This window comes from Delphinapterus leucas, chromosome 16 (genome assembly GCF_059928025.1).
Source record: "Delphinapterus leucas isolate spDelLeu-1000000601 "Yukka" chromosome 16, BTC_Dleu_Yukka2, whole genome shotgun sequence".
NCBI classification, from domain to species: Eukaryota; Metazoa; Chordata; class Mammalia; order Artiodactyla; family Monodontidae; genus Delphinapterus; species Delphinapterus leucas.
In genome coordinates, this window is record NC_143144.1 from 82,789,602 (window position 1) to 82,814,825 (window position 25,224).

The window sequence follows — 25,224 nt, forward strand, 5'->3', positions numbered from 1 at the left end:
AGCCTGCTGCTGTCCCTGAATTTGCATTTTGGCCAGCGTTCCCAGGTCATTCTGCTCAGTAGAGTTTGAGAAGCATTATACTGTGAGGTGATGAAACTCCTCCTAGGAACAGGGTTTCAAAGGAGCAGAAGAGTTGGAACCTCTGAGAGCATATGCCCCCCGTCTGTGGTCAGGGCAGACAGACATGGAGCGTTTGGGGGCGTCTGTCATACAACAGGCATGTTAGATGTGCAGTCACACGATGTGTATGTGCAGAAAGACACACGATCTGTTTCCACACCTGCATGATTTAAACCCAGACACCCAGTGGTCTGGGTTGCCACTTCAGCATGTCGATACTTGCGTTAGAAAACCTTGAATCTCCCTCGGCTGGCTAAGCTCTATGTGGCTTCCAAGTTGTCGGGTTTGGGGATTACTTTCAATCCAGCATCTCCCATCTGCCCAGGGGTTGCATCCCCAGGAGCCAGTACTGGTGCGGTTGGGTGTCATTGGAGCTAAAACTAGGTTTCCTGGACGTCCTGACTCCTCAGCAAGAGTCTTTAGAGCTGTGGGTCCCAAAATTCAGTGTAGATCAACATCTTAAATGCACATTCCCTGAAAAATAGGGAGATACACATACGCCCACCGTCCATCAGGAATAGGCCCAGCTCTAAATGTCAGAAAACCTGACAAACACTAGCTGACACCAACTGAAATGTCTTTTTCGTTCTTGTAAGCAGACCTCCAGGGGAAGCAGCGCAGGGCTGGGGTGGCAGCTCAGGGGAGAGGGGCCTCTTTTATACCTCTCCACCCTCCATGGCGTCATCCTCAGGGTCACAGCATGGCCTTCTGCACCTCAAGGCACTGTGTCCCTAATCAGGCAGGAAAGAGGGCAATGGTCAGAGGACTTTCCTCCAGGGACACTTTATCTTTTGTTCAGATCCCCTCCCCAGGGACTTCAACCCACATCTCACTGGACAGCGTTACTGGCTGTCAGGGCAGCCAGAAGATGAGATGTTTTCAGAGGAATGGGGGTTAGACATGGCACGCGGGTCAGTCAGCCTGCAGTCTCTCTCTCTCTCTCTCTCTGTCACACACACACACACACACACACATACACACACACACACACACACTCTCTCTCTCTCTCTCTCTCTCTCTCTCTCTCTGCTTCAGCAGTTCTGGATGGAGGGTCATATTCTGAGGCTTTGACAAGCACCCCAGTGGCCACAAACCACTTTGACAGGCAGCTTGAAACCCAGCTCCCATTTGAATAGCCTTTATGGCCCAGGAAGATCATCACCCAACTGGGTCTTACTTAGCTCCTGAGGATTTCCCAGCCCCAGCGGGACATCGAGGGGGGGAGTGGTAGGACAGAATGGGGAGGCTGCCACCTACTCCGGTTCTGGGACTCTGTAGGGTGTGAAATGGACCAGCAGGCCCAGCACCCCCTTCCTCAGGGTGGGTGGGGAAGCCGTTCCCGGGGCCTGAGGGCCAGGGCCACAGGCCTGGGGCTCGCAGCGACCTCTCGGTCTGACTTTGGGACCATCGTCTGCTCACAGGCCCTAAGCAGGAGACAGTGAATGACTTCTGGAGGATGATCTGGGAGCAGAAGTCTGCAACCATCGTCATGTTGACGAACCTGAAAGAAAGGAAAGAGGTAAGCCCAGCCTCTGAGTCACCGGCACCTTCTTCTCAGCTGCTTCGCTGGGGGTATGCTTACCACTTCCTGTTCCTTTCTGTCCCGCCCCCCCGCCACTTATCACTGCAGAAGAGAAAAAACACCCAGTGGCTCACAGCATTTTTATTTTGAAATAAATTCTCTGTGTTCCAAGGATCTCACTGTCTTAGACTATGATGTAAAAATGACGCAGAATTTTCTTCTTTCAGCTGAGGGTCATCCCTGGTGGGCTACTCCATGGTGGGAGCGATGGATTTTAATATAGAGATCTTTAGTATGCCGGACATATAATGTGTGGAGCCTCAGACCATAAAAAAAATGATTTCCTGCGTATTACTCAGACCAGAGAAATGCATTTGAAAAAACAAGGCGTATTGAAGTAATATTGATTTGTCGTGTCAGTGTGTTTAATTAGCTGTTTCTAATTATGCTAATTATGTAATGCATGTACATTATAAGAACTTGAAATCTCTAGGTTAAGCTGGTTCATTTCCTACGGGGACAGGTACACGTTGGCCTCTGTCTCCTGGACAGGGCTGCCCCAGGTGGGGTGCATGTAGTCAGCCGCCCGGCAGACCCTTCAAGCAATTTCTATTCCACTGACGGGGGCTGCCGCCAAACGGAGAGCACGTGAATGTAGATTATGTCAGGAGGTGACAGAAAATATAGAGGAGAATAACGAGGACAGCGGTGGCCCGGGAGGGACGGGCCACCCGGAAGGCAAGGCCAGGCTGAGGGTGCAGAGACGCCGGGGCATTCTCATGCCTGGGAGTCACTCACTTTTTAGCCAAAGGGACGCAGACCCCTGTAGGATAAACCGGAACACAGCATGATTGTGGCTCTGGAGGTATGGAGGAGAGGAGGGGCGGCCCCCCGTGGGTCCTGGGCTAGGACCAGGGCAGGAGGGCTCATTTAGGGGGTGATGGTGTTGCTGGGTCTCAAAGACTGGGCTGGTGCGGGGAGGGACTGCATCGGATGCAGCTGGAGAGAGGCACTGGGGCGGGGAGGCGTGTTCGCAAGGCCGGGAGCAATGTGCTGGGCCCAGAACCAGGACGCCCACACGGGGGACAGAGCGGCTACAAATGCACCAGGGAACTGGGGCTTGGGGCTTGAACGTCGGGCTGAGACGGGTGGGCAGTGGAGGCCCTCGGCGGGTTTCTCGGCAGTAAGCAGGGGCCTGTGCTTTAGGAAGTGAGCTCTCGCTCGCTCTCCAGAAGGAAAGAATTGGGAGCTGGAGGCACGGACGCTGGCGGCAGGGAGACTGTTCTTCTCGCAGATTGCAGCGTGAGGGCCAGCACGAGGGTGGGTGTGAGCAGGCCAAGAGGAAGACCCAGCCTGGCGAGAGACGTCCGTCCTGCTGATCTCTTCCCAGGGTCTGCGTGTCCTGGCACTCGGCCAGGCACGGGCCCAGAGGCACTGATTCCCCCGACCCCGCGCCCTGTGCTCCATCATCACGCACTGGCCTGGGGCTGGCTGGCCTGTCCCCAGCGAAGCCCAGGCAGCTTGGCTGGGGCCTGGGCTGGAGGGCGGGGCTGCCGGTTGAGATGGAAGTGACAGGCCGTGGGGAGCTCAGCTGGGGCAGGGGTGGGGAGGCCAGGCGGCAGGCGGGGCAGCCCTAGCGGCCACCACCATCACTAATTTGTTCCGCCCAAAAAAGCACCGGATTTTTGCATCTATGTTCATCAGTGATATTGGCCTGTAGTTTTCTTTCTTTGTGACATCCTTGTCTGGTTTTGGTATCAGGGCGATGGTGGCCTCGTAGAAAGTGTTTGGGAGTGCTCCTCCCTCTGCTATATTTTGGAAGAGTTTGAGAAGGATAGGTGTTAGCTCTTCTCTAAATGTTTGATAGAATTCACCTGTGAAGGCATCTGGTCCTGGGCTTTTGTTTGTTGGAAGATTTTTAATCGGTTTCAATTTCAGTGCTTGTGATTGGTCTGTTCATATTTTCTATTTCTTCCTGATTCAGGCTTGGCAGGTTGTGCATACAATGGAATATCACTCAGCCATAAAAAGAAACGAAATTGAGCTATTTGTAATGAGGTGGATAGACCTAGAGTCTGTCATACAGAGTGAAGTAAGTCAGAAAGAGAAAGACAAATACCGTATGCTAACACATATATATGGAATCTAAGGAAAAAAAATGTCATGAAGAACCTAGGGGTAAGACAGGAATAAAGACACAGACCTACTAGAGAATGGACTTGAGGATACGGGGAGGGGGAAGGGTAAGCTGTGACAAAGTGAGAGAGTGGCACGGACATATATACACTACCAAACGTAAGGTAGCTGGCTAGTGGGAAGCAGCCGCATAGCACAGGGAGATCAGCTCGGTGCTTTGTGACCATCTAGAGGGGTGGGATAGGGAGGGAGACGCAAGAGGGAAGAGATATGGGAACATATGTGTATGTATAACTGATTCACCTTGTTATTAAGCAGAAACTAACACACCATTGTAAAGCAATTATACTCCAATAAAGATGAAAAAAAAAAAAAAAGAAAGCACCAGAAGAGGCTCCACACACACTTTCGGGTCGGGGACAGGAGAGGGGTTTTCTTTTGTTTTCCAGGGAGCTGAGACGGGGCTGGGGAGGGCCAGCCTTCTCTGTGTGAATCCTGCCCTGGCCTTCCTCTCTCGCCAGAAAGGGGAGGAAGCAGGGGGTTCCGGGGCAGGGACACGGCCCTGGGGGGAGGGGGGGAGGGTGGCTGCACAGGAGGTGTCCCCAAGCTCTGGGCAGGTGCTGCGGCAGGACCTGGCCCTAGAAGAGGAGGCTGACCTGGAGCCCCGTGTCCCGTGGGACCAGCTGTCCCCTGGGACCAGGCTTCTGGGGGCTCGTTTATAAACATGAGACACAACGAGACCAGTGCAGAAGCGGTGGGACTCAGAAGACACCCCCAGCTCCCCCATCAGTGATCCTGTTGCTACGTTACTTGACATTTTCCCTCCATCTTTCTCTACAGAAAGATCCTACTGCATTTTTCTGTCTCTGTGACTCAGAGCTGGCCTGCTTCTGTGTCTTGATTTTCACCGTTTCAGATGAAATCGTTTCTCAATAGGGTTCCCTTTTTCTTAATCGCTTACACTTCTGTTGTGGTCTCCCTGGCTTCAACATCCTGACTTGATGTTGCGAAATGTAGCTGCTCTGGCGTCTCATGATCTGATGGGAGGGAGGGGACGGCACCCGCCATGTAGACGGGAGCCATGTAGACGGGAGGCCGAGGGCGTGGAAACAGTGCACACACTGAGCCCTCTGGCGGCCTGAGAAATAGCCCTCGGGTCCCCGAGTGAGAGTTTGTCAAGGTGAGAATCTCTGGAGGGTCCCTAGGAGGCCAAGACTGTCCTGAACCAGGACCTTCAGGGCTTGGCTTCTCCTCGGAGTCCCTTCCGAGTCACCCGGGCCCGGGCCGTGGAGGGGAAGTTGTCTGGTGGGTGTCATCACACAAGCTCTGGGCGCTGGTGAATACCAGCTGACTCTTGTTTTATCAGATTATCAGTGACTCGACAGCTGTGCCCTGTGGGCAGTTTCCAGGGTAAACGGCTTGCTGACCCCAGGGCCTCTCCCGTGGCTGTGGAGCCGGTGTCTCCCCCTTAGGCGGGCCTCATGCCTTCAGGTCCTCCTTGTAGGAGGACAACCTGGGATCGGGGGCCGGAGGCCCCATCCCCACCCTCTCGTGTGGCCCTTTGGTAGTTCCGGGGGAGGGAAGGCAAAGGAAGGGCCTCTCCATGACCACGCGCCCGCTCCGCAAATTCCCACATCGGGCTCCTCCTGGCTGGAGAAAAATTAGGAACGTTCAGCTGACCACAGGCTCATGACTCTCCCACAGAGGACGGGCGGGATGCAAATTTAGTTTGTCCTTAGTGCTGGGCAGGAAAAACGACCCGCTGAATGCGACGGGTAGTGTTTGGGGAGCACGTGGTCCTCCGGGGCTTAGGGCGGCCCCTCCCAGGTGAGGCCACTTCTGCTCTGGTCCCCAGCTCTACAGGGAGCAGCTCAGCCAGACGGTTCGGCTGATGTGTGGGGTTAGCGAGTGGATGAGTGAATGAGACATGAACTGGAAATGGTCCGATCCTGGTCTCAGCCCTGCCATTCATCAGCTGTGTGGCCTCAGTTTCCCCATTGATAAGATGGAAACACACTTCCCCAGCTGAGGACTGTTTCACGGGAAGCTGGTGTGTGTGAGGCCTTGTGGCCATGGCCAAGGAGGGGGCAACGAGGTGCTCAAAGGTCCCCACAGACCTATTGTTTCTGTTCAATTGTTCCACGCAGGAGAAGTGCTATCAGTACTGGCCGGACCAGGGCTGCTGGACCTACGGAAGCATCCGGGTGTGTGTGGAGGATTGCGTGGTCCTGGTGGATTACACCATCCGGAAGTTCTGCATTCAGTCCGTAAGCACGTTACATCCTGGACTTTTCTGGAGAAGCAGGGTAGGGAGTAAATACCCGTCTACGTTTATAATAGGAAGCGCTTTGCCCGCGGCTCTCACGAGTGGAGGATGAGGCTGGAGGAAGTGCCGGGCGGGGGTGTGGGACGGTCGTTAGTGGGCCCAGGCAGTGAGTCTACAGGGCAGATGGCAGACAGGTGCACGTGGGCCTTGAGTCAGTGCCGGATGTTCCTGGCTCCCAGGGACCTTTCTGGGTGGAGGAAGTCGAGTCAGTGGGAGGGCCATGGGGGTCCCCACTCAGTGACACAGTGTCATTTCACACGCTGGAATGGTGAGGTGAGGTTTTTTTTAGCAGTTTCAAAATCATATCTGAAACACCTCATTAGTTTTCCCACTGATTTCCTGCTAATCCTTCCTTCCCAGAAGGGATTTAAGGCAGTCTTCAGTAAAGATACCTGTATGCAAGGCAGATGAAGTAGAGGTTTAAGAGATTAAAAACCCCAGAAAAGGCAGAAGGTCGCGTCATCAGGAATCGAAGGTAGAGTGAGGGGTTTAGCTAGATTACAAACTAAGAGTCTGAGGTTCCGAGAAACCACAGCAAAAAAGGAAAGAGGATGAGCTTCATCGTTCTTACTATCCCCGGCCTGCTTGCCGCCCCAAAACACACACACACACACACACACACACACACACACACACACACACAACTTCCCAATACACCGTATAACTTTCTGTGGCTTTGGGCAGGGAACCAAACCTGGGTTCTGGGTAATAAACTCTGAGAGTGGCTTTGGGGCATGGGGTGGGGGGTCTCCCGAGGGCCAACCACGTCTTTTCCCCGAAAATTAAGACGCTTATGAGAGTGAAAGCTTCTGCCGTTGGTAGTTACACAGGCATAAAAGCTAAGCCCACCAGGATGCAGCCACCCTGCTTCCCAGCGGGGTCCATGAGCCCTAGGGCCATCTGTAGGGATGTATCTGGCTGTCTGGGGCCTGGCCTGGCCTGGTCCTGGGACAGGTGACCGTGGGTCCCGCTCTGCTGCCCCTGCTGCCACGGTGCTGTGTCCAGAGCCGGCAGTAAGAATCAGGGTCTTTCACTCTGGGGTGTCCAGCCTTCACTGATGGGTCCCTCCCTGCACCCATACCCATGGCTGCCCACACCTGGATGGCAGAGGGGGACCCCAAGCAAGCATTCTCAGAGCGTGATGCTGGGGAGGCGTAGGGGCCGCCCCAACTGCTCACACCTCCGTGCATCCCCGCAGCAGCTCCCCGACGGCTGCAAAGCCCCTCGGCTCGTCTGCCAGCTGCACTTCACCAGCTGGCCCGACTTCGGAGTGCCTTTCACCCCCATCGGGATGCTCAAGTTCCTGAAAAAAGTGAGGACACTCAACCCCACGCACGCCGGGCCCATAGTGGTCCACTGTAGGTACGTGCGGAGCAGGGGCCACGGGGCGGGCCCTCCAGGGAGGACTCAGGCCCTCATGGGAAAATCACCAGGGGACGGAGAGCCAGGTGGGCAGAGGGTCAGCAGGGGCAATGTGAAGGCACCTCCCGGATACCGGGTGCAGCTCAGAGAATCCCTCAGGGCAAGAGCTGGAGGGATATTCCCCATCCGGGGCGGCAGAGCCCTTTCCTCAGTGCCACCGGGGGAGAAAGCCTAATGTCGGAACCACACAGAGCCGGGAGGCCCAGGTTGATGGTGGGGATGGAACTCTGCCATTCACCCCCCAGGGACCCTCAGGTCACCTCCAGGAATGGAGATGGAAACCGCACTTCTATAGGGGGTCCACCTGACCTCTCAGCAGAGGTCTCCGCGTCTGTAACGGGGAGGACAGCCTCGGAGGGGCTGGGACTCACCTCTGGGAGTGGGCTTCACGTGCTGCTGAGCACCGTTTCCGTGTAAGTTGCTGCGGCTGCGGTTACAGCCGCAGCAGCTAAGGTGATGGAAGAGCAGGTTATGAAGTGATTGCTTCTCCCAGAGCACGTTCCCCTCTGCCTCTGCATACTGGGACGTCCTCTGGTTGTTCTCACGCCGAGCTCTTATTTGCTCTGAGCTCCCCAAGCCATAGCGTCAGGGCTCAAATCCACCCCCTCTGTAGCTCATGACTAAATGCAGTTTGGCTTCGAACACGAAAATCACGGTCGTGAGAAGGCCTTGGACTCCTGGGGGGCGTGTGTTGTTTTTTAAGACAAAGGCACAAAGATGAGAACGTTCCCCAGCCATGCTTCTCACTCTTTGGTGGATGCACGGTCAGAACCCGAAGGTGCTGGCCAGATCCTTTCTCTGCCCCTGCCCAGGGGCTTCTGCTGTGCCCCTCATTGCCTAGGCTGGGAGGTTTGGGGGTCGCTGGGGCGGGGGGGAGCGCCTGGCGTCCTGGCCGGGGATGGAACCCTGGATCTGCGCAACTACACATCAGGTGAGGTGACACCTGTAAGAGTCCCGTTACCTGGCCCTGCACGCTCCTCCCAGCAGCTGCACTGGAGGGGGTGGGACATGGTCGAGCCCCGCTTGGCCCCCTCGAGGCGGCAGCCCCTGTTCTCAGACGCCCTGGAAGCCAGGGTCTGCATGCCATTTCTGCTGAACACCCGTGTGGCAGGTTCGGAGCACCTGTGTCACTAGGTGCAGGTGCCTTTTGCCCCTGGCAGGGCTGTGATGCTCAGAACGACCCTGTCTTTAACAGCTGGAAACCCAGTGTCCAGACAGCGTGACACCCAGTGAGCAGGCCCCTTCCTCCTCAAGCCTGGACAGCCGGGCCACAGGCCTGGGTTCCTGCACGGGGATTTCTGAGAAACCCCGCAGAGATGCGGGGCCGCATAGCCGAGTCAGTGGGGTCGACGCCGGCGGCTTGTCATCGGGCGGAGAGTTTGAAGGGCCCTCTGCGGGAGAAGCGGCTGGCAGGGAGCTATGTGCTCAGTTCCCGTCAGCTGCAGGAGGCCACCGGCCGTGCTCTGGAGGGCAGGGGATGAAGAAGCAGCCTCTGTGTGGCATCAGGGGCGGCTGCGGGCAGCTGTTCAGTGCTGTTCTCTTCTGGTGCCTCTGGATCCACCGTGCGTGTGAAAACTCAGTATGCGGCCCTGCCGTGCTCCCCTCTCCCTCACCACAGGTGCCCCGGGCAGGTGCATTTGCCCTTCATCTTGGTTTCCGTCCTTGGTTCCCCTGTGGCTGTGAATCTCAGCCTTTGCCATTGAACACAGAAGGAGTCTCTCGGGGTAATGCTTTATTTCCGTGCCACCAGTGCAGGTCCTGGCCCTCCCTGCTGCTCTGTGCTCTGCCCTGCCCCCGCGTTTTTGTGTGTGTGGAAGGGAAGCCCTTCTCTCGGGGTCTGCTTCCCCGCAGAGCTGAGTTCCCCTGCAGGCAGTTGGGTGGTCTGGGCGCTGCCTGCAGGGGGTCACGTGGTGACAGCAGTTCCCACCAGGAGTTCAGGCCAGCCAGAGTCCCCCCTGGAACAGGGAAGAGGCTCCCGTGGGCTGGCAGCCTCCGGTCTCGGGGGGAGCAGACCAGACCTCCTCATTCCTCCACATTCATCTTCTCACGGGGTCTCCTGGGGCTCCAGAATGTGCATCGCCTGGGGGTGGGAGGTTTCTCGATTTCCTTCTTTCTCCCACACTCACCCTCAACGTCTCCCCCTTAATCCCTTAAAAAGAACCCACTGCCTGCCTGCGGTCCCTGTACAAACAGCAGGGAGGGTCTCTAGCTAGGGCTGTGAGCTCTGCACCAGCATCCAGGGCCCAGGAGGGAAAGAGCGCCGGGCCGGGGCCTTTGCTCTTGGAACCGTCGCTTTCCCCGCTCCCAGGTGCTCCGCTACGCTCTGGCCCGCGCACCTGGGCATTTCCTGGTCCTTACACTGACCTGTTGGGGCGCCTTTAACTGGCTCTGCACCTGATGCTTTTCTCTTACTCTGCGTCTGTAAAGAACCAGGGCTCCCGAAGGGGCCTCTCCTGTCTCGCCTGCTGCCCCTCCCCTCAGTGTGATGAGCGGGGAGTCCTTCCAAGGGCGAGGGGCTTCACTGTCTGTCCTAGCACCATTCTGGAGACTAATGGTCTGGAAAGAGTGGTACCACCCTCCCCGCAAAAAGAGGAGCAGGGTAGGGGACTTCATTCATTAAGTTGTGAGCCTTTTCGTTTAAAAGATCACTTTGACTGCAGGGGCCAGAGGGGGAAAGCCCCGTTCAGCCAACTAACCCGACAGACACCTGGGCCACCACGTGCAGTTCTGGTCGACGCCACACACATGAGTCTGGGCCATTAGGGGTTTATTCGTCCAGCGGATGTTGGCTGAGTCCATTTGTGTGCCCCCTGAGCCCTGGGTGTTGGGAAGACACATATGGACGGCCTGCACTGGCTGGTGGGCGTCTAGATGAGACAGGTGGGGTGGCGGAGGGGAAGATGTCCAGAGACTGCTGCGGGGACAGCGCTGGGAGGGAAGGAAACCCGAACCCAGGAATGGAATCGGGCAGCTTCCAGAGGCGGGAGACCTCTCCGTGGAGCCCCTAAGGACCAGCTGGCCCCAGCCAGCCCGGAGGTGAGGGCTAGGATCCCAGACAGAGCCCCCATTTGCGTGACCTTGGCTCCAGGGCCAGCAGACCTGGCCTGGGGTTCTCCACTCTTATGAAGAGCCTGGAAAAACCATATCGAGCATGACAATAAAAAATCCAGTTACACAAGTGATAAGGAGAAGATGGCATTTGGTAACAGAGGAAAAATTACCTGTACAACTCACCCGAGGCTTAGGACACAATTTCCAGGCAGAGGGAGAGATTTGAGGTCTTTTCACTAAGACTGTGGTGCCCTCTGGTGGCCTCGCGTGGATTTGCTCTTTATTAACCGAGGAAAGTTTGCGTTCAGGGATGAAGTGGATGTCTCTGTGGAGGGCGGGGTGTCCTCTGGTCCAGGCTGCAGGCGTGTTCCGAGGCCCCGTCATTCATTTTGGGGAAATGTGACTCACGACTTGGCGTCTTTCTTTCTCCCCAAGCGCGGGCGTGGGCCGGACGGGCACCTTCATAGTGATCGATGCCATGATGGACATGATACACGCCGAGCAGAAGGTGGACGTCTTTGATTTCGTGTCCAGAATCCGCAATCAGCGGCCTCAGATGGTTCAGACGGACGTGAGTAATACCCTCCTCGGGCCCAGCTGCCCGTCCTGGTGTGAGCTTCGCACAGCAAACCCAGACGCCCCAGGATGTGTGCCCTCTCCCCAAGATGGTGCATGCAGAGTGGTGCCCGGCAGGGAGAACGTCCTCAGTGACGCCCGCTGTCACACTGTCAAGGCCATAGATGCTCGTTATAAATGGCCATTAATCTGACTCTGCCCCCAAACCCCCTTCCCTTTACACAAAGAGAAGAGAAGGGCCCCCTTGGAGCCCACCTGCGTCTCCCCGCAGATGCAGTACACGTTCATCTACCAAGCCTTACTGGAGTACTACCTCTACGGGGACACCGAGCTGGACGTGTCCTCCCTAGAGAAGCACCTTCAGACGCTGCACGGCGCCACCACCCACTTCGACCAGGCCGGGCTGGAGGAGGAGTTCCGGGTAGGTGCCGACTTAAGGGCCACCGTTTACACGAAGCTGCTTTCAGTTGCCTCCCCCCCGATTGACCCCAGAAAACGCAGGGGAGCCGTCCTGCCCGTGACTTCCGAGGGAAGAGTACTGGGGACTTTCAGAGCTTAGCAACCACCTGTGCAGGGGGCGTGTCGTGCATACACTTTTATTTCCCAAGACTCAGGAAGCGTCTGGAGAAGCAGACAGGTATTTCCATCGAGCAGGTGCCCTTGACGGTAGAGCTGTTAGAAGGCTGAGGGATCTCTCGGGAATGTCCGGGTTTTAACTGCATGGCTGTGTCCTCTTGGCTGCAGAAGCTGACAAATGTCCGGATCATGAAGGAGAACATGAGGACAGGCAACCTACCGGCCAACATGAAGAAGGCCAGGGTCATCCAGATCATCCCGTGTAAGGCAGCCCGGGCCGCGGAGGGGAAACCCTTGAGGCAGGCGTGATCGGGCTGGTACCCTCTGGCTTCAGTTGCTAAGAAGTCATTGCCCACCCACCCCTGTAAACCAGGGGTCAAGGGCAGGACGCCCTCTGGGAGCTCTGTCAAGTGTGGGGAAGGCACGAGTGACCCAGACAGTCCTGTGGGTGTCAGGCGGGCAGCTTGTGACTTGGACTTGGAGGCAGGAGAGGGAGGACTTCCTGGAAGCGGTGAGATTCTGGCCTGACTCTGCCTCCTGCTTCTGCATGTCATCCAGTTCTACCCCAAGCCTGGGCAGAGGCATGGAGGCCCCCGTACACAGAGCAGGGGTCCTGGCCCAGGATGTGTAGCAGGACCAAACTCAGCTGAGACCTTCCAGGAAGGGGCCTGGGGACGGGCGAACCATGGGCAGGGTGGCATCGGGCACTGGGCTGCCTGGGGTCTGGGGGCCTGCAGGAGCATCAGAGGAACCCTGGGGGGAAGGGGAGGGCACCCGCCTTGAGGGGAAGAGGACGCCTCATCCAGACGTCCCCTCCACCTCCCCGCCGGGGCTCAAGCTCGGGCAGGAGCGGGTCTCACGTGGACCTGCCCAGGCAGGCAGTGTGTGGGCTGAGAAAGTCCTCTTCAGCCTCAGACCCTATAGGGTCTTTGCGGCTGTGATGTCCCGGGCCGGCTACCCCGGGTTGCCTGCCTGGCCACACTCCTTTTACTCTTTAAATTTACTTTAATGCTTACGTTTTGGTAGGAATTACCTCAATTATGACAAATGAGAACGATAAGTGGATTACTTTAGAACTTCCCTGGTAAAACACAACTTCCTGGGCCACTTGAATTAACCTATTTTAGAAAGTAAACCTTCCTTTGAGTTGACTTTTTTTTAGTGATTTTATCCATAAGTTTTATGTCTCGGAAGCTCCTAGCAGCATGTTCAAGTTTGCAAGGCAGGATGGGGTTGGTTCTGACCCAGGGGACACACTGCTTTGCAGATGACTTCAACCGCGTCATCCTTTCCATGAAAAGGGGCCAGGAGTACACGGATTACATCAACGCGTCCTTTATAGACGTAAGTGCAGCGGCCCGGCCCTGCTTGCGTGCCTGGAGAGGACGCATGCTCTCTTCATCTGTAATCACAGAGACTCTTGATCAACTTGCTTTCACAATCAGAAAGGATGGACACGCCCACAGAAATCCAAACCATTTCATTAGCAGACACTTGCTTAAAGAAAATGAATAAGGAACTTTGGAAATAGAGGATGTAGGTGCGCTGCTAAATAATTTGCTATTTTTCCATTCTGCTTTTTTTTTTTTAATTAATTTATTTCGTTTTGGCTGTGTTGGGTCTTCATTGCTGCACGCGGGCTTTCTCTAGTTGCGGTGAGCGGGGGCTACTCTTCATTGCGGTGCGCGGGCTTCTCATTGCGGTGGCTTCCCTTGTTGCGGAGCACGGGCTCTAGGTGCGTGGGCTTCAGTAGTTGTGGCTCGCGGCCTTGGTATTTGTGGCTCGCGGGCTCTAGAGCGCAGGCTCAGTGGTTGTGGCGCACGGGCTTAGTTGCTCCGCGGCATGTGGGATCTTCCCGGCCCAGGGCTCGAACCCGTGTCCCCTGCATCGGCAGGCGGACTCTCAACCACTGCGCCACCAGGGAAGCCCTCCATTCTGCTTTTAATACATAGTGACTTCCCTTTTCCCTCTCTGTTGCACACCACCCTCTATCAGTGCTTGCACACGCTTTCTCTCGCACGTGCTGTGCGTGGACGGCGCGATTGTGTTCAGGCCCAGTCTTAGGCTGCTTAGGGCACAGCAGAGTTGGCTGGTGAACGGGCAGGAGAGGGCGTAGCAGCCAAGTCTGTGCAAAAGGATTTTTGTTTGCAGGTGAGAACGCTGTGCCCCCGAGGGGAGGACCTGGGACTTGAACCCACTCCCTCTAACTCCAGGCCCAGGCTCGCTGCCCCACTGCGATGCTAACTTAGCTGTGACACATGCAGACATGTTAGAATCAAAGCCAGCCCAAGCAAGGGCTTCATTATACCCATTCAGAGGTGACCTGGGGCGGAAGGGGGCGCTGTCTAGCTTGGGCATCTTGACCTGTTTTCTGAGCGTGTGCCAGCTGCAGCTTGGCTCAGGCCCTGGAAGCCTGGAGAATACTGTCCCTCATCCGGCCCTGGGCTGTCCTACACTCACATGTCCCACGGTGGAAATGGGTTGGAAGGAAGTCGGACTTTAACCTCTCTCCCATTTGAAGGGCTACCGGCAGAAGGACTACTTCATCGCCACCCAGGGGCCCCTGGCGCACACAGTGGAGGACTTCTGGAGGATGGTCTGGGAGTGGAAGTGCCATACGATCGTGATGCTGACCGAGGTCCAGGAGAGAGAGCAGGTCAGGGCGCCGCCCAGCCCACCTCTGGGGCCGTTAGCACATACCAGGTGCAGCCCACCTGATGTGACTACCTGTCCCTTGTGAATGTCTCACCCGCTGTCATCTGTGAGGCCAGGCCACAACTACTGAGGAGGGGGAGAGGCTGGAAATGAAAAAGGTTTTATTTCATCACCACGCCCACCATGAGTTAATCGTAACTACCCACTGGCTTTATTCTTAGCCTGCATTTTATTTAACCTGCCTTGAAATTCTGCCATCTTGCGTTTGCCACAAATACAAATTTGGTCACAACCTGTTGAAGAAAAAGACATTTATTCACTTTTTTTTTGGAACAGAAAGACATAGGTATTGATATATGTACCTAATTAATATAGTTCTGGTAAAACTGAATGAGTTAAACATTTCTTTTTTCCCAAAGATCCATGCATGGCCTTCTTGTTTTGTGTGTGTGTTTTTTTTTTTTTTTTTCGGTATGCGGGCCTCTCACTGTTGCGGCCTCTCCCGTTGCGGAGCACAGGCTCCGGACGCGCAGGCTCAGCGGCCATGGCTCACGGGCCCAGCCGCTCCGCGGCATGTGGGATCTTCCCCGACCGGGGCACGAACCCGCGTCCCCCGCATCGGCGGGCGGACTCCCAACCACTGCGCCACCAGGGTAGCCCCAGCCTTCTTGTTTTTATTTAATAACTTAATAAACAGTCACAAACCCACCATCCAGCTGAAAAACCAAACTTTTGCCAATAATGTACATTTATCCAGATTCTCCCGAGAGGTAACCACTGTCCTGAATTTGTGTGTTTTGATTTCTTTGCTTTTTAAAACCAGTTTTGTTGGGGTATAATTCACATGCCATACAGTCCATCTTTCTAAAGGGTACAGTTCCGTGGTTTCTAGTGCATTCAGAGTTGCGCAGCATCACTAATTCCAGATCATTTTCATCACCCCAAAAAGAGACCCCATACCCACAAAAAAATCACTTACCCACTTCCCCCCCGCAGTCCCTGCAACGACAAATCTACTTTCTGACTCCATGGATTTGCCTCTTCTGGACATTTCATATACGTGGAATCATACATGTCTTTTGTGGTTGAGCTCTTTCACTTAGCGTAAATGTCGTCAGGGTTCATCCGTGAATCAGTTCCTCGCTCTCTTTTACTTTTTATTGTATAAATAGACCACACTTCGTTTATTCATTCATTAGTTGATGGATATTTGCGGTGTTTTCACTCGGGCTATTATGAATAATGTTTTGAACACTCATGGGCAGGTTTTTACATGAATGTTAACTTTTAATTTCTCTTAGGTAGATACCTAGGGGTGGAATTGCTGGACCATATCATGACTGTATTGCAAACTCATATCACTTAACATTTGGAGGAACTGCCAGACTGCTTTCCGAGCAGCTGCCCCGTTTTGCATTCCCACCAACAGTGCACAAGGGTTCCATTTTCTCGCCATCCTCATCAACACTTATCATTATCTTTTCAATTAAAGCCACCCTCGGAGATGTGTTCTTAGCTTTTTAAAAAATCTTTTTATATCACGTGTGTGTATTCCTAAAGAAACAACTGTTTAGTTTTGTCTGCTTTTGAACTTTATTCAAAAGTTGAGTTGGGGGCTTCCCTGGTGGCGCAGTGGTTGAGAGTCTGCCTGTCGATGCAGGGGACGCGGGTTCGTGCCCCGGTCCGGGAGGATCCCACATGCCACGGAGCGGCTGGGCCCGTGACCCATGGCCGCTGAGCCTGCGCGTCCGGAGCCTGTGCTCCGCAATGGGAGAGGCCACAACAGTGAGAGGCCTGCGGACCGCAAAAAAAAAAAAAAAAAAGTTGAGTTGGTTTTTCCACTCAAAATTACGCATTTGATATTCTCCTATGTTGCTGCCTATAACTATGGCTCATTCATCATTATTTCCTTATACTCCACAACACAAACTGTACATCCTGCATCCATTGACTTTGCCCCTTCTCCTGTCATGGGCATTTGGGTTGATTCCATTCTGTTGTTTTACAAACAGTGCTGCGGGTACTTTCTTGTACGTGTCTCATGATGCACAAGGAATAGTAGGTTCCAAAGAGACAAAATGCTGCATTGGAGAGCGTGTGTGAAAGTTTGAATTTGCGAGACATTTCCTAATGGCTTTCCAAAGTGGTTGTGGTTTCCAAAGTGGTCAGTGGGTGAATATCATTCATCGACATCCCTAGGGTTGTCTGATGTCCTCATTTTTGTTAATTAAATAGGTATAAACATCATCTCTTTGTGTCCTTGATTTGCACCTCTCTGATCCCTGTGAGATCAGGAATCGCTATGCATATGTATAGAGGACATGTTTCGTCTTGTGCAAAGTGCCTGTTCATGCCTTTCACTCATTTTTTTAGTGGGTTGTTTGCCCTTTTCTTATTGATTTATAGGATTTCTTTACGTATTCTTGGTACTGATCCCTTGTTGGTTTTACGTATTGCAAATATTTCATCCCAGTTGATGGTCTGTCTTTTCATTCTCTTGATATTTTTGGATGATGCAGAGTTAATTTTATTATAATCTGATGTTGCAATCTGCTGTATCGTGGTTGGTTTGCTCTTTGGGGCTCTTGTTTGTTAAATCTGTACCCCAAAATGAAAAGGTATTTTCTTCTTCTAAGGCTTTCACAGTCTTGTTTTTGACGTTAAGTCTGACCCTGTCTTGGTTTGTTTTTATTAAGGTTCAAGGCTACCATATATGGTAGGGCAAGTTCTACGCTGCCCAACTCCAGGAGGGGCTGGGGCATTCATATCAGCCCAGGTAGGGTGTGAGTCAGGGATCCAGTTCCCTTTTCCCATATGGAGAACTGATTTCCCAGCTCCATTTACTGACTAGTCTCTCCTCTGTGTCATGTCACTTCTGTTCTGTATCAAAGTTGCAAATACACGCATGTCTGTTTCTGGACTCTGCTCTGTTCCCTCGGTCAACAGGCACTGGTAGCATTCATATTCGTGTTCATATGTTATTTTCTTGGTCAGACGAAATACGTTAAATGCTTTGAGAGCAATTCTGCACCAGATCGTCAAAACTGCTAGCAGCAAATTCTTTTTATGTTATCCCCCAAGGATAAATGCTGCCAGTATTGGCCAACAGAGGGCTCAGTGACTCATGGAGAAATAACGATCGAAATAAAGAGCGATACCCTTTCTGAAGCCATCAGTATACGAGACTTCCTGGTCACTTTCAATCAGGTATTGTTGCCCAAGCCCTTTAATCTCTTGTGGACATCACTCGGGGTCTGCTTGTCATTGTGCCAGAGTGTCCCGCTCCTTCAGGCTTTTCCGGAGCCCCAAGTTAGATTAGTATCGATGGCCAGTGAGGACAGTACGAAGCTGTGTTATCAAGTGGCTGATCTCCCATAAGATTTGACCTCGTGGTCCCCTGCCTCCTTGCTGGAGCACGGGGATGGTGGGGCAAAGTGGCCAATTCCGAGAGGCGTCCCACCGCCACCCGCTCCCCAGGAGCAAAGACCGTGGCCGAGAGCAGGAAGAATGAGTGGATGAATCCACAGAGACCTCTCTGGGGCTCTCTGCCATCCCCCCTCCCCACTGGGTCTTGGGCACTGCTCCCTGGCAAGAATGGGGACGCTGTGTGTCAACTGTGGGTAAGATGACCCACCTATGGGATTTGATTCTGAGCTCAAGGCGGTCAGAACAGTGAAACCCAGCTTTGCCCAAAGACTTGTTCTCCTCCACGCGGGTCGCAGAACGACCCAGGGCCGCTTGACTCAGAAACTCCTCATCTCCAGCCTTGAAGGGACGTGTAGGGTCCTGGCCTCTTAAAAAAAGGGATGATTCCTGTTAGCTCAAGCAAAACTGCCAAGGATCCCGTAGAGGGGTCTGGTGGGCCCTGGGGACTCGGGGGCGCATCCTCTGAGTGTCCTATCCCCACCCAGAAGGAGGCACTGCTGGCCTTCTGCTTTAGGGTGGCCACGGCCTACAAACACCCTGACTGGGAGGCCAGCCACATGGGAACTCTGCTGGCCGCCAGACACCGTGGCCCGAGTCCCCGGGAGGGCAGGGGAGCCTGCGGTGGGGCAGCACTGAGGCGCCCTTCCCGCCCCGCAGCCCCTGGCCCGCCAGGAGGAGCAGACCCGGGTCGTGCGACAGTTCCACTTCCACGGCTGGCCGGAGATCGGGATCCCCGCCGAGGGCAAAGGCATGATCGACCTCATTGCGGCCGTGCAGAAGCAGCAGCAGCAGACGGGCGATCACCCCATCACCGTGCACTGCAGGTGAGCGGCCCCTGGGGGCCCGGGCAGCCCTGCTGGTGGGGCGGACACAGACCCCACGCCCAGTTCACTGCTCCCAGCAGCATCATTTACCTGGACGGTATCCTTGCCCTTCCCTTACGCACGTCACATAACGCAAATGCATAGGTGTCATCTTACCATAACACACAGAAGCGTTTGGGCAGAAGGAGTCAGGAAATGCCTCAAACACACACTTCTTTGTGCTTTTTAAGTTGTCAAAAAAAAGAAAAAATTGCCAAGCACCACTCCGACAAACCCTGAACTTGAGTCGTCTTCGTTTTGAAAGGCCGTCTGACTCTGGCTGGTGCGCCCACCCAGCACAGCAGGAAGCTCTTCCTGAGCTTCTTATGGATGTCCAGGCCGGGGTCCATAACGGAGGGCCCACCGCTCCACGCCCTCCCTCTCAGCCCGGCTCCCGAGTTAGGCCCAAGGGCAGAGGGACACACTGGGGGGACCCCTGGACACAGCTGGGTGCCCCCAGCAAAGACTTTGAAAGACAGCATTACGAGGGTAGAGGGTGAATCCGGCTGAACCTAGACACCTGCCAGCTCACCTTTTTGCTGGGCCAGGCCCCACTGCTGGCAGGGACCTTGACCACCCTTGCAAAGCTCTTCCTCGCATTTGGGGAGTTTAATCTTGGGGGTGCTGATTTGCCTCCAAAGCTGCACTTTTGTTCCTTTGTCTACACGTGCGGCTCCCATTTTTTTGCGACTGCCATTGGCACCGACCCATTTCGCCTTGTAGCTAATAACACCCAGCGTGGAGGGTTTGGGCCTCTTTCCTTGTCTGGGACCCGCCTGGCGCACTTCCGGCCTGGCCAGCAGGGAGAGCACACGCCTCGGTTTCCAGTCCCTGGTGCCTTTGTAGATGTCGTTTTGAGTTTCTTTTTGTTCCACCTCTGCAAACCCAGACTGAGCTTGACACGTGTCGGACACCAGGGATGCAAAGGTGAAGGAGACCCACAAGGTCATCCCACCTGTGGGAAGGCAGACGCAGGGAGAGCAGCCGTAGAGTCAGCCCACAGGTGGGATTCCAGGGCCCAGAGGGCAGCCGTGCATCCCCAGAGGGCTCCCTGGAAGAGGCCAGCCAAGCCCGCCTCCATTAGGTCTGGTCTACACAAGGAAGAAGGGAAATGGTTCCACCAGCTTAAAAACTTGTAACCGGTCCTGATTTAACTCATGTTGTAATTAGGCAAGTGTTTTAGGAATTTTATGTTTGCTGACTCGTAGTCCAAAGCTAAGCTACCTATAAATAATCATTAAAAATCCAAGCTCCGGTCATTCCAGTACTGACGTGTAGGGCTTGGCGGAGGCTGTGGGATTCTCATGCCCGTGGGTGAGTTTGAGTATCTCATCCAGCACGTTTTCTCCGCAGTGCTGGAGCTGGGCGCACAGGGACTTTCATAGCACTCAGCAACATTCTGGAACGGGTCAAAGCTGAGGGACTTTTAGACGTATTCCAAGCTGTGAAGAGCTTACGACTTCAGAGGCCACATATGGTGCAAACCCTGGTAAGAAACCGTTTCCAGAGGGATCGAGAATGGTCTCATGTTGAATTTGATGTATGCTTCATTGAAGGAGTTCAAGTCCACGGGGAAGGAGGTAAAGTTTCCAAGAAAAAGAGCTAAAGGTTCCAGTCAGCTCACAGTAAAGCTCTACAGACCCCCTTCTTCCCTTGCGTCTGGCTGGGGTCTGTCCCCCGGGCAGGACACGTGAGGAGGGGCACACCCGTGACTTCAGATGATAAGACCCTTGGACGGAGGCAAGGATGATAGCAACCGTTACGTCAGAGTGAACTGTTCCTCCAGATTCCAATGTGCATTTAAATATGTACCAAGTTCAAAAATAGCACTGACGTTTACAGTCCTGATTCTTGTAATCTATCTTCCACTGTTCGTGTGGACTCTTTTCCTTGGCTGGATCTCACTCAGCCTCCAGACACTGCCGAGGGGGCTTCTTAAGGAGTCCATGCAATGCACAGTTCCTTCTCACATTCTCTTTCATTTCGTGGTGAAAACACACACTTTCTGGTGTTCAGAAGAGATGCCTCTTCACCAAATTTGGTGATTGTTCTGCAACAGCAAGGACAGTTTTAAAGGCTGTTATATAACCTGTCGTTTTCCCCAAGGCTCCTTATTTTAGCACTTGCCCTCCCGGCCCGGCCCACTCATTCTCTGTGCTAACTGGATCCCGACTCAGGCACTTTCCTTTCCTTTCCCGTCCGGGGGCTGGGTGATCGGGTGGGAATCTTGGTAGCTGGAAGGGAGGATCCCTACCGTCCATTCTTGGCTCCCCTGACAACTTTCCTGCAACCTCAGGACAGCAGTTTTCTGCCTCATCTTTTCTTCCCCTGGAAAGCCCAGCTCCTTCCCATGATGGCTGGACTGAGACTCCAGAACGGCCAGACAGGCTTATGTTTGGCCTCTTCCAACCCAAAAGCCTGTAGATTTTTGTTCAATGGGAATTTAGAGAAGAGGCTGAACCCAAGGTGTTGGGAAAGAAGAGGGAGGGGCATGAGGAACCACCCTTGGTCCCCCTGCTTCCCCAAGCTCTCATGTTCACTGGGCCAGCAAATGAGCAGGGTCTGCAAGGAACCAGACCCTTTCAGGGTAGCTGTTGTTACTTGAACCTGCCTGCTGACCATTGTGCACGCGTGGTTTTCCGAGGCACACAGTAGGCTCACTAAGAAAGCCCTGCCGCGGCCATTTTCCCCAGCTCTTTTATTTCCTCTTTTGAGTGCCCGTTATGGGCCGTGTCACACAACCCGCTTTCTGGTCCCCTGTTAACCCACCATCTGGCTCTAGTCTCACCACCTCAAAGAGCCACTGGGAGGTCTGGAGTCAGATGATGTCCAAGTGTTCCAATAAGTTAACAGCCTTATACATATGCAACACATTTTTCTTTTAAATTCTAGTAAAATGGATATAAAGCAATGCCCTTTTATAGTGTAAATTTAGGCTTAAAAATCATCTATATTTCTGTCTTATTTAACTTCTATAGATTATTTTCATTACACTCTGAAGTTTGATGTTAAGTATGCTCATTTTTTTTCAGTTCAAAAGTGGTTGTTTTTAAGTTTAAATATGAAAACGAAAGATCTCTCACTCAGACTGTCCAAAATACTCTAAGCTAAACTTGAAACTGAACATTGACATTTTCTATGTAGAAAAACAGCTTTATTTGGAAATGTTCATGTGCCGAGAAACTAAACTGTATAACAGAAGCTGATATGCAGTAGGATATACAGTATTTCAATAACTGGTCAGACTTTTTTATGTCTTCTCTTTAAAGTTTCTCCTAATTAAATTAGGCAAATTTTTTTTCATATTATTTTAATGTGTTCTTGTTTTTCTTTTTCAGGAACAGTATGAATTCTGCTACAAAGTGGTACAAGATTTTATTGATATATTTTCTGATTATGCTAATTTCAAATGAAAAATCCTGCCTTAAAATATTTTTTAATTTAATGGTCAGTATATTTTGTAAAAATCATGTTAATTTATTTCATAGTTGACATTAATATCCTCCTAATTTCTTTGTATATATTTTGTTATGCTTAAAGGCCACCTGCTGTAAAGTTATTAAATCTTAAATACCCCTTTTAAAAACTGGAATAATGTATTAAGGTCAAATAATATTCCATAAAATATATATTTCTGCTAATATCAGTAAAAATATTTTAATTTTTCATTAGATTCATATCATTTCATTTCACACAGTCAGCACCTCTAAATGTTAAAAATCTTAATATGACAAGTGTGTTTATTTATGCAAGATACTAACCACAACTTCCTTAGAAAACAGTCGAGGACTCAGAAATCGGTGGAAAATACATTTTCCTGACACTGATTTTACAGCCCTGAGCAGTGGCAGGTGTTTTTTGTTTTTTTGGGTTTTTTTTTGCGGTACGCGGGCCTCTCACTGCCGCGGCCCCTCCCGCCGCGGAGCACAGGCTCCGGCCGCCCCGCGTCATGTGGGATCTTCCCGGACCAAGGCACGAACCCGTGTCCCCTGCATCGGCAGGCGGACTCTCAACCACTGCACCACCAGGGAAGCCCCCCAGTGGCAGTTTTTTGAAAGCAAACTGTTTGTGAAGATACAGTGTAAATAGGGAATTCTGTAGTCCTCAGTCTCAACCCACGTGGTTTATCTTTACATTTTAAAGATCAAAGAAGACTTTACAACCTGAGTCCAAGTCTAAAACACACTGGAGTAGTCAGTGACTATATAGTAATACTTAAAAATGCATTTATTCAAGGCTGTGTCGTGCCATCTTGGCCAGATGAGAAAGATGTAAAGGCCAGTGGTCCAGTTCGCACGGGCCTTGGGTCTGGCAAAACCAGTTATCAGAGTTTCAGTCCCACGGCGCTGGGCGCTGCTTGCTGTCCGTCTGTCTGAGAATCACACCCACTGCACTTCTCACTCCCCCCCGCCCCCCCGGCCCCCGCCATTCTGCCCTGCTTGTCGTGAGCTGTGCCTCAAGGCATGACAAAAAAACCACTTCCATTCCAAAAGGTCAGATAGAGCATCTGACACGCATGGAAGCAAGGAGCTCCAGCCTGGTAGAAACAGTTGGGCAGCCACAAGCAATTATGCTTTAAACTTTCTGAGAAGCATTTTGGTATTTAAAAGTCTCTTGTAAATGCTAAGACTGTTTGTTAGAGAAGAAATCTTAAAATCTAGATTTATACAGTTTTTTTTTAAGTCCCACTCCTCGATATTTAATAAAAGAAAAAGAGAAATCCTTAATCTAAAGGCTAATTTATTTTTGAATGGTTACTAGTGAGACCTCTGACACTGGATAATAATGATGTCACTGCCAGACAGGATTGGCTTATGGGGCAAAAAAGAAGAGAAGGGATGAATGTAAAAAGGTTTGATTTAATGGCAGTGATCTGTCTGTGGCTGTTAGGTACCTAGCCGATGAGCACAATATAAAAAAAAAGACATCTGAAAACATTTAACGTGTGCATTTTTGGGTACACTTTTTGCTTTTTAAAAGAGATGTGAATGTGAAGGCCTTTATTTGATATTTCCACTGGTAACTGATTGCACAAAGGTAACCCAGGGTAAGTTACGTCCTAATAACAAGCCCACGGGTAATCAAGCTTCTGCCACTCCTCCGAGCCCCACCCAAGGGTCAGATGAGGTGCCCAGCTGGACGGACAAAAGCACAACTTTGTGAACGCTGCCATGGCCACCAGCCTGCAGCCCTGAGCTCCACACACAGCTGAATGCGTCCCTCACCCTCCTGGGTACAATGATTATGCATTTGGGTCGAAGAGAAAATGGAGGGAGCTTTGCAAGATGCACCTGGTGGCCCTGTTTGTTTTCATTGTTAAAGTCCCAAGCCCGAAGCCCTTCTTGACTAAAGGGGAAGAGAGAAAACTGAGCACCAAAGCCTAGAAACAGAGCCGGTGTTTGTGGTGAAGGCGACATATAGGGGTCATAGAGTCGAGACGCCTGGATTGGGGTCCAAATTTAGGAGCCTTTAGTGAGAATCCTTCAGGCCCTTCAATGGTCTTACTGGCATCTCTTGTCTTGAGATTAAGGTAGACCTTCTCGGGGAAGCACCCCGTTTGTGTGTTCTTCTGCCCCCTTGGCGCATCCCCCTTGTCTGCTGCGGTTCCGCCCTCTTGGTTCTGAGAACAGAGCGGAAGCCACTGTCCCTGGGTTGCAGGACCCCCTCCGCCTTTGGGGCAGTTCTTGCCTCCCAGTAGCGGCAGCCTCCTAGCCTCGGCCCCGGTCCCGGTTCAGACAGCCTTGGTGGGCGCTCTGGCACTCCTGTCCTCTCTGTCTCGCTGGGATAGTTTGACTCTTCCTCCCCTTCGGTGAAAGAAAGTCCATTGTACATAACAAAACAGCGCCAGGCTGGTAAAGTCATTTTTCTCTGCCAGTTTTCTCCGTTGCATGCGGCTACATTCAAACGCCAAATAGCGATTAGAAGACGACCATTCTGATCTCCTTGCTTTTATCAGTCACTGTGTGACTCACTTTACTGTTTCTCTCCATGTGCTCTACGAATGAAGAATGCATACCAGTGTTTTCAAAGGTATTTTTATGTGTTTTTTAAAACTTTTTAAAACAAGCCTGACACCTCTGTTTCAGCATTTGGAGTCACGCCCATGTTATTTTTTAAAATGTGTGATTACTGATACTTCTGTTGTGTTTGTGTTAATTTATGTGCAATCTTGATAAGATATGTATGTATTCCGGTTTCAACTCTCATTTTTTCTTTTATTCCATTTATCACTTGATCTTGCACTGATCATGACGCCAGTGAATGCTGCTGAATTCTGTGTATATGCAAATTGCAACATCCAAAACATTCTGATGCGAGGATAAATCTTTACTTTGACTCCAGCCTGCGTCTCTTTCTTCACTGAAATCTCCTTATCTCGTTCCTCTGCTTTAAATCCTTTTAGACAAGACATTCATTAGGAGGGAAGCATTGATTTACGCAGACAATTTTAGGACTTGTAAAATTTAGCTCAGACATGGTAGAGAAACAGCCCCCCGGGCAGGAGTGGGCATGATGGCCAGTGGGCCGGTCTTCAGAAGTCCTGAGGGTGT

General features: G+C 52.4%; 1 protein-coding gene across 4 annotated transcripts in view; it reads left to right on the top strand.

Moving 5' to 3' along the window:
• Positions 1-25,009, top strand: part of PTPRE (protein tyrosine phosphatase receptor type E) — a 97,676-nt gene extending 72,667 nt beyond the window's left edge. For 3 of the 4 annotated variants that reach the window (XM_022568456.2, XM_022568459.3, XM_089898359.1), the window contains 12 exons: positions 1,542-1,639; positions 5,926-6,045; positions 7,303-7,466; positions 11,013-11,148; positions 11,425-11,574; positions 11,898-11,991; positions 12,997-13,073; positions 14,251-14,385; positions 17,466-17,591; positions 18,468-18,634; positions 20,027-20,162; positions 22,012-25,009. In XM_022568456.2, coding sequence (XP_022424164.1) covers positions 1,542-1,639; positions 5,926-6,045; positions 7,303-7,466; positions 11,013-11,148; positions 11,425-11,574; positions 11,898-11,991; positions 12,997-13,073; positions 14,251-14,385; positions 17,466-17,591; positions 18,468-18,634; positions 20,027-20,162; positions 22,012-22,086 — 1,478 coding nt within the window. In that variant the 3' untranslated portion in view covers positions 22,087-25,009. The remainder of the gene's footprint in view (positions 1-1,541; positions 1,640-5,925; positions 6,046-7,302; positions 7,467-11,012; positions 11,149-11,424; positions 11,575-11,897; positions 11,992-12,996; positions 13,074-14,250; positions 14,386-17,465; positions 17,592-18,467; positions 18,635-20,026; positions 20,163-22,011) is intronic. The other variant, XM_089898358.1, reaches the window with a different exon arrangement.
• Positions 25,010-25,224: the final 215 nt, after the last annotated feature.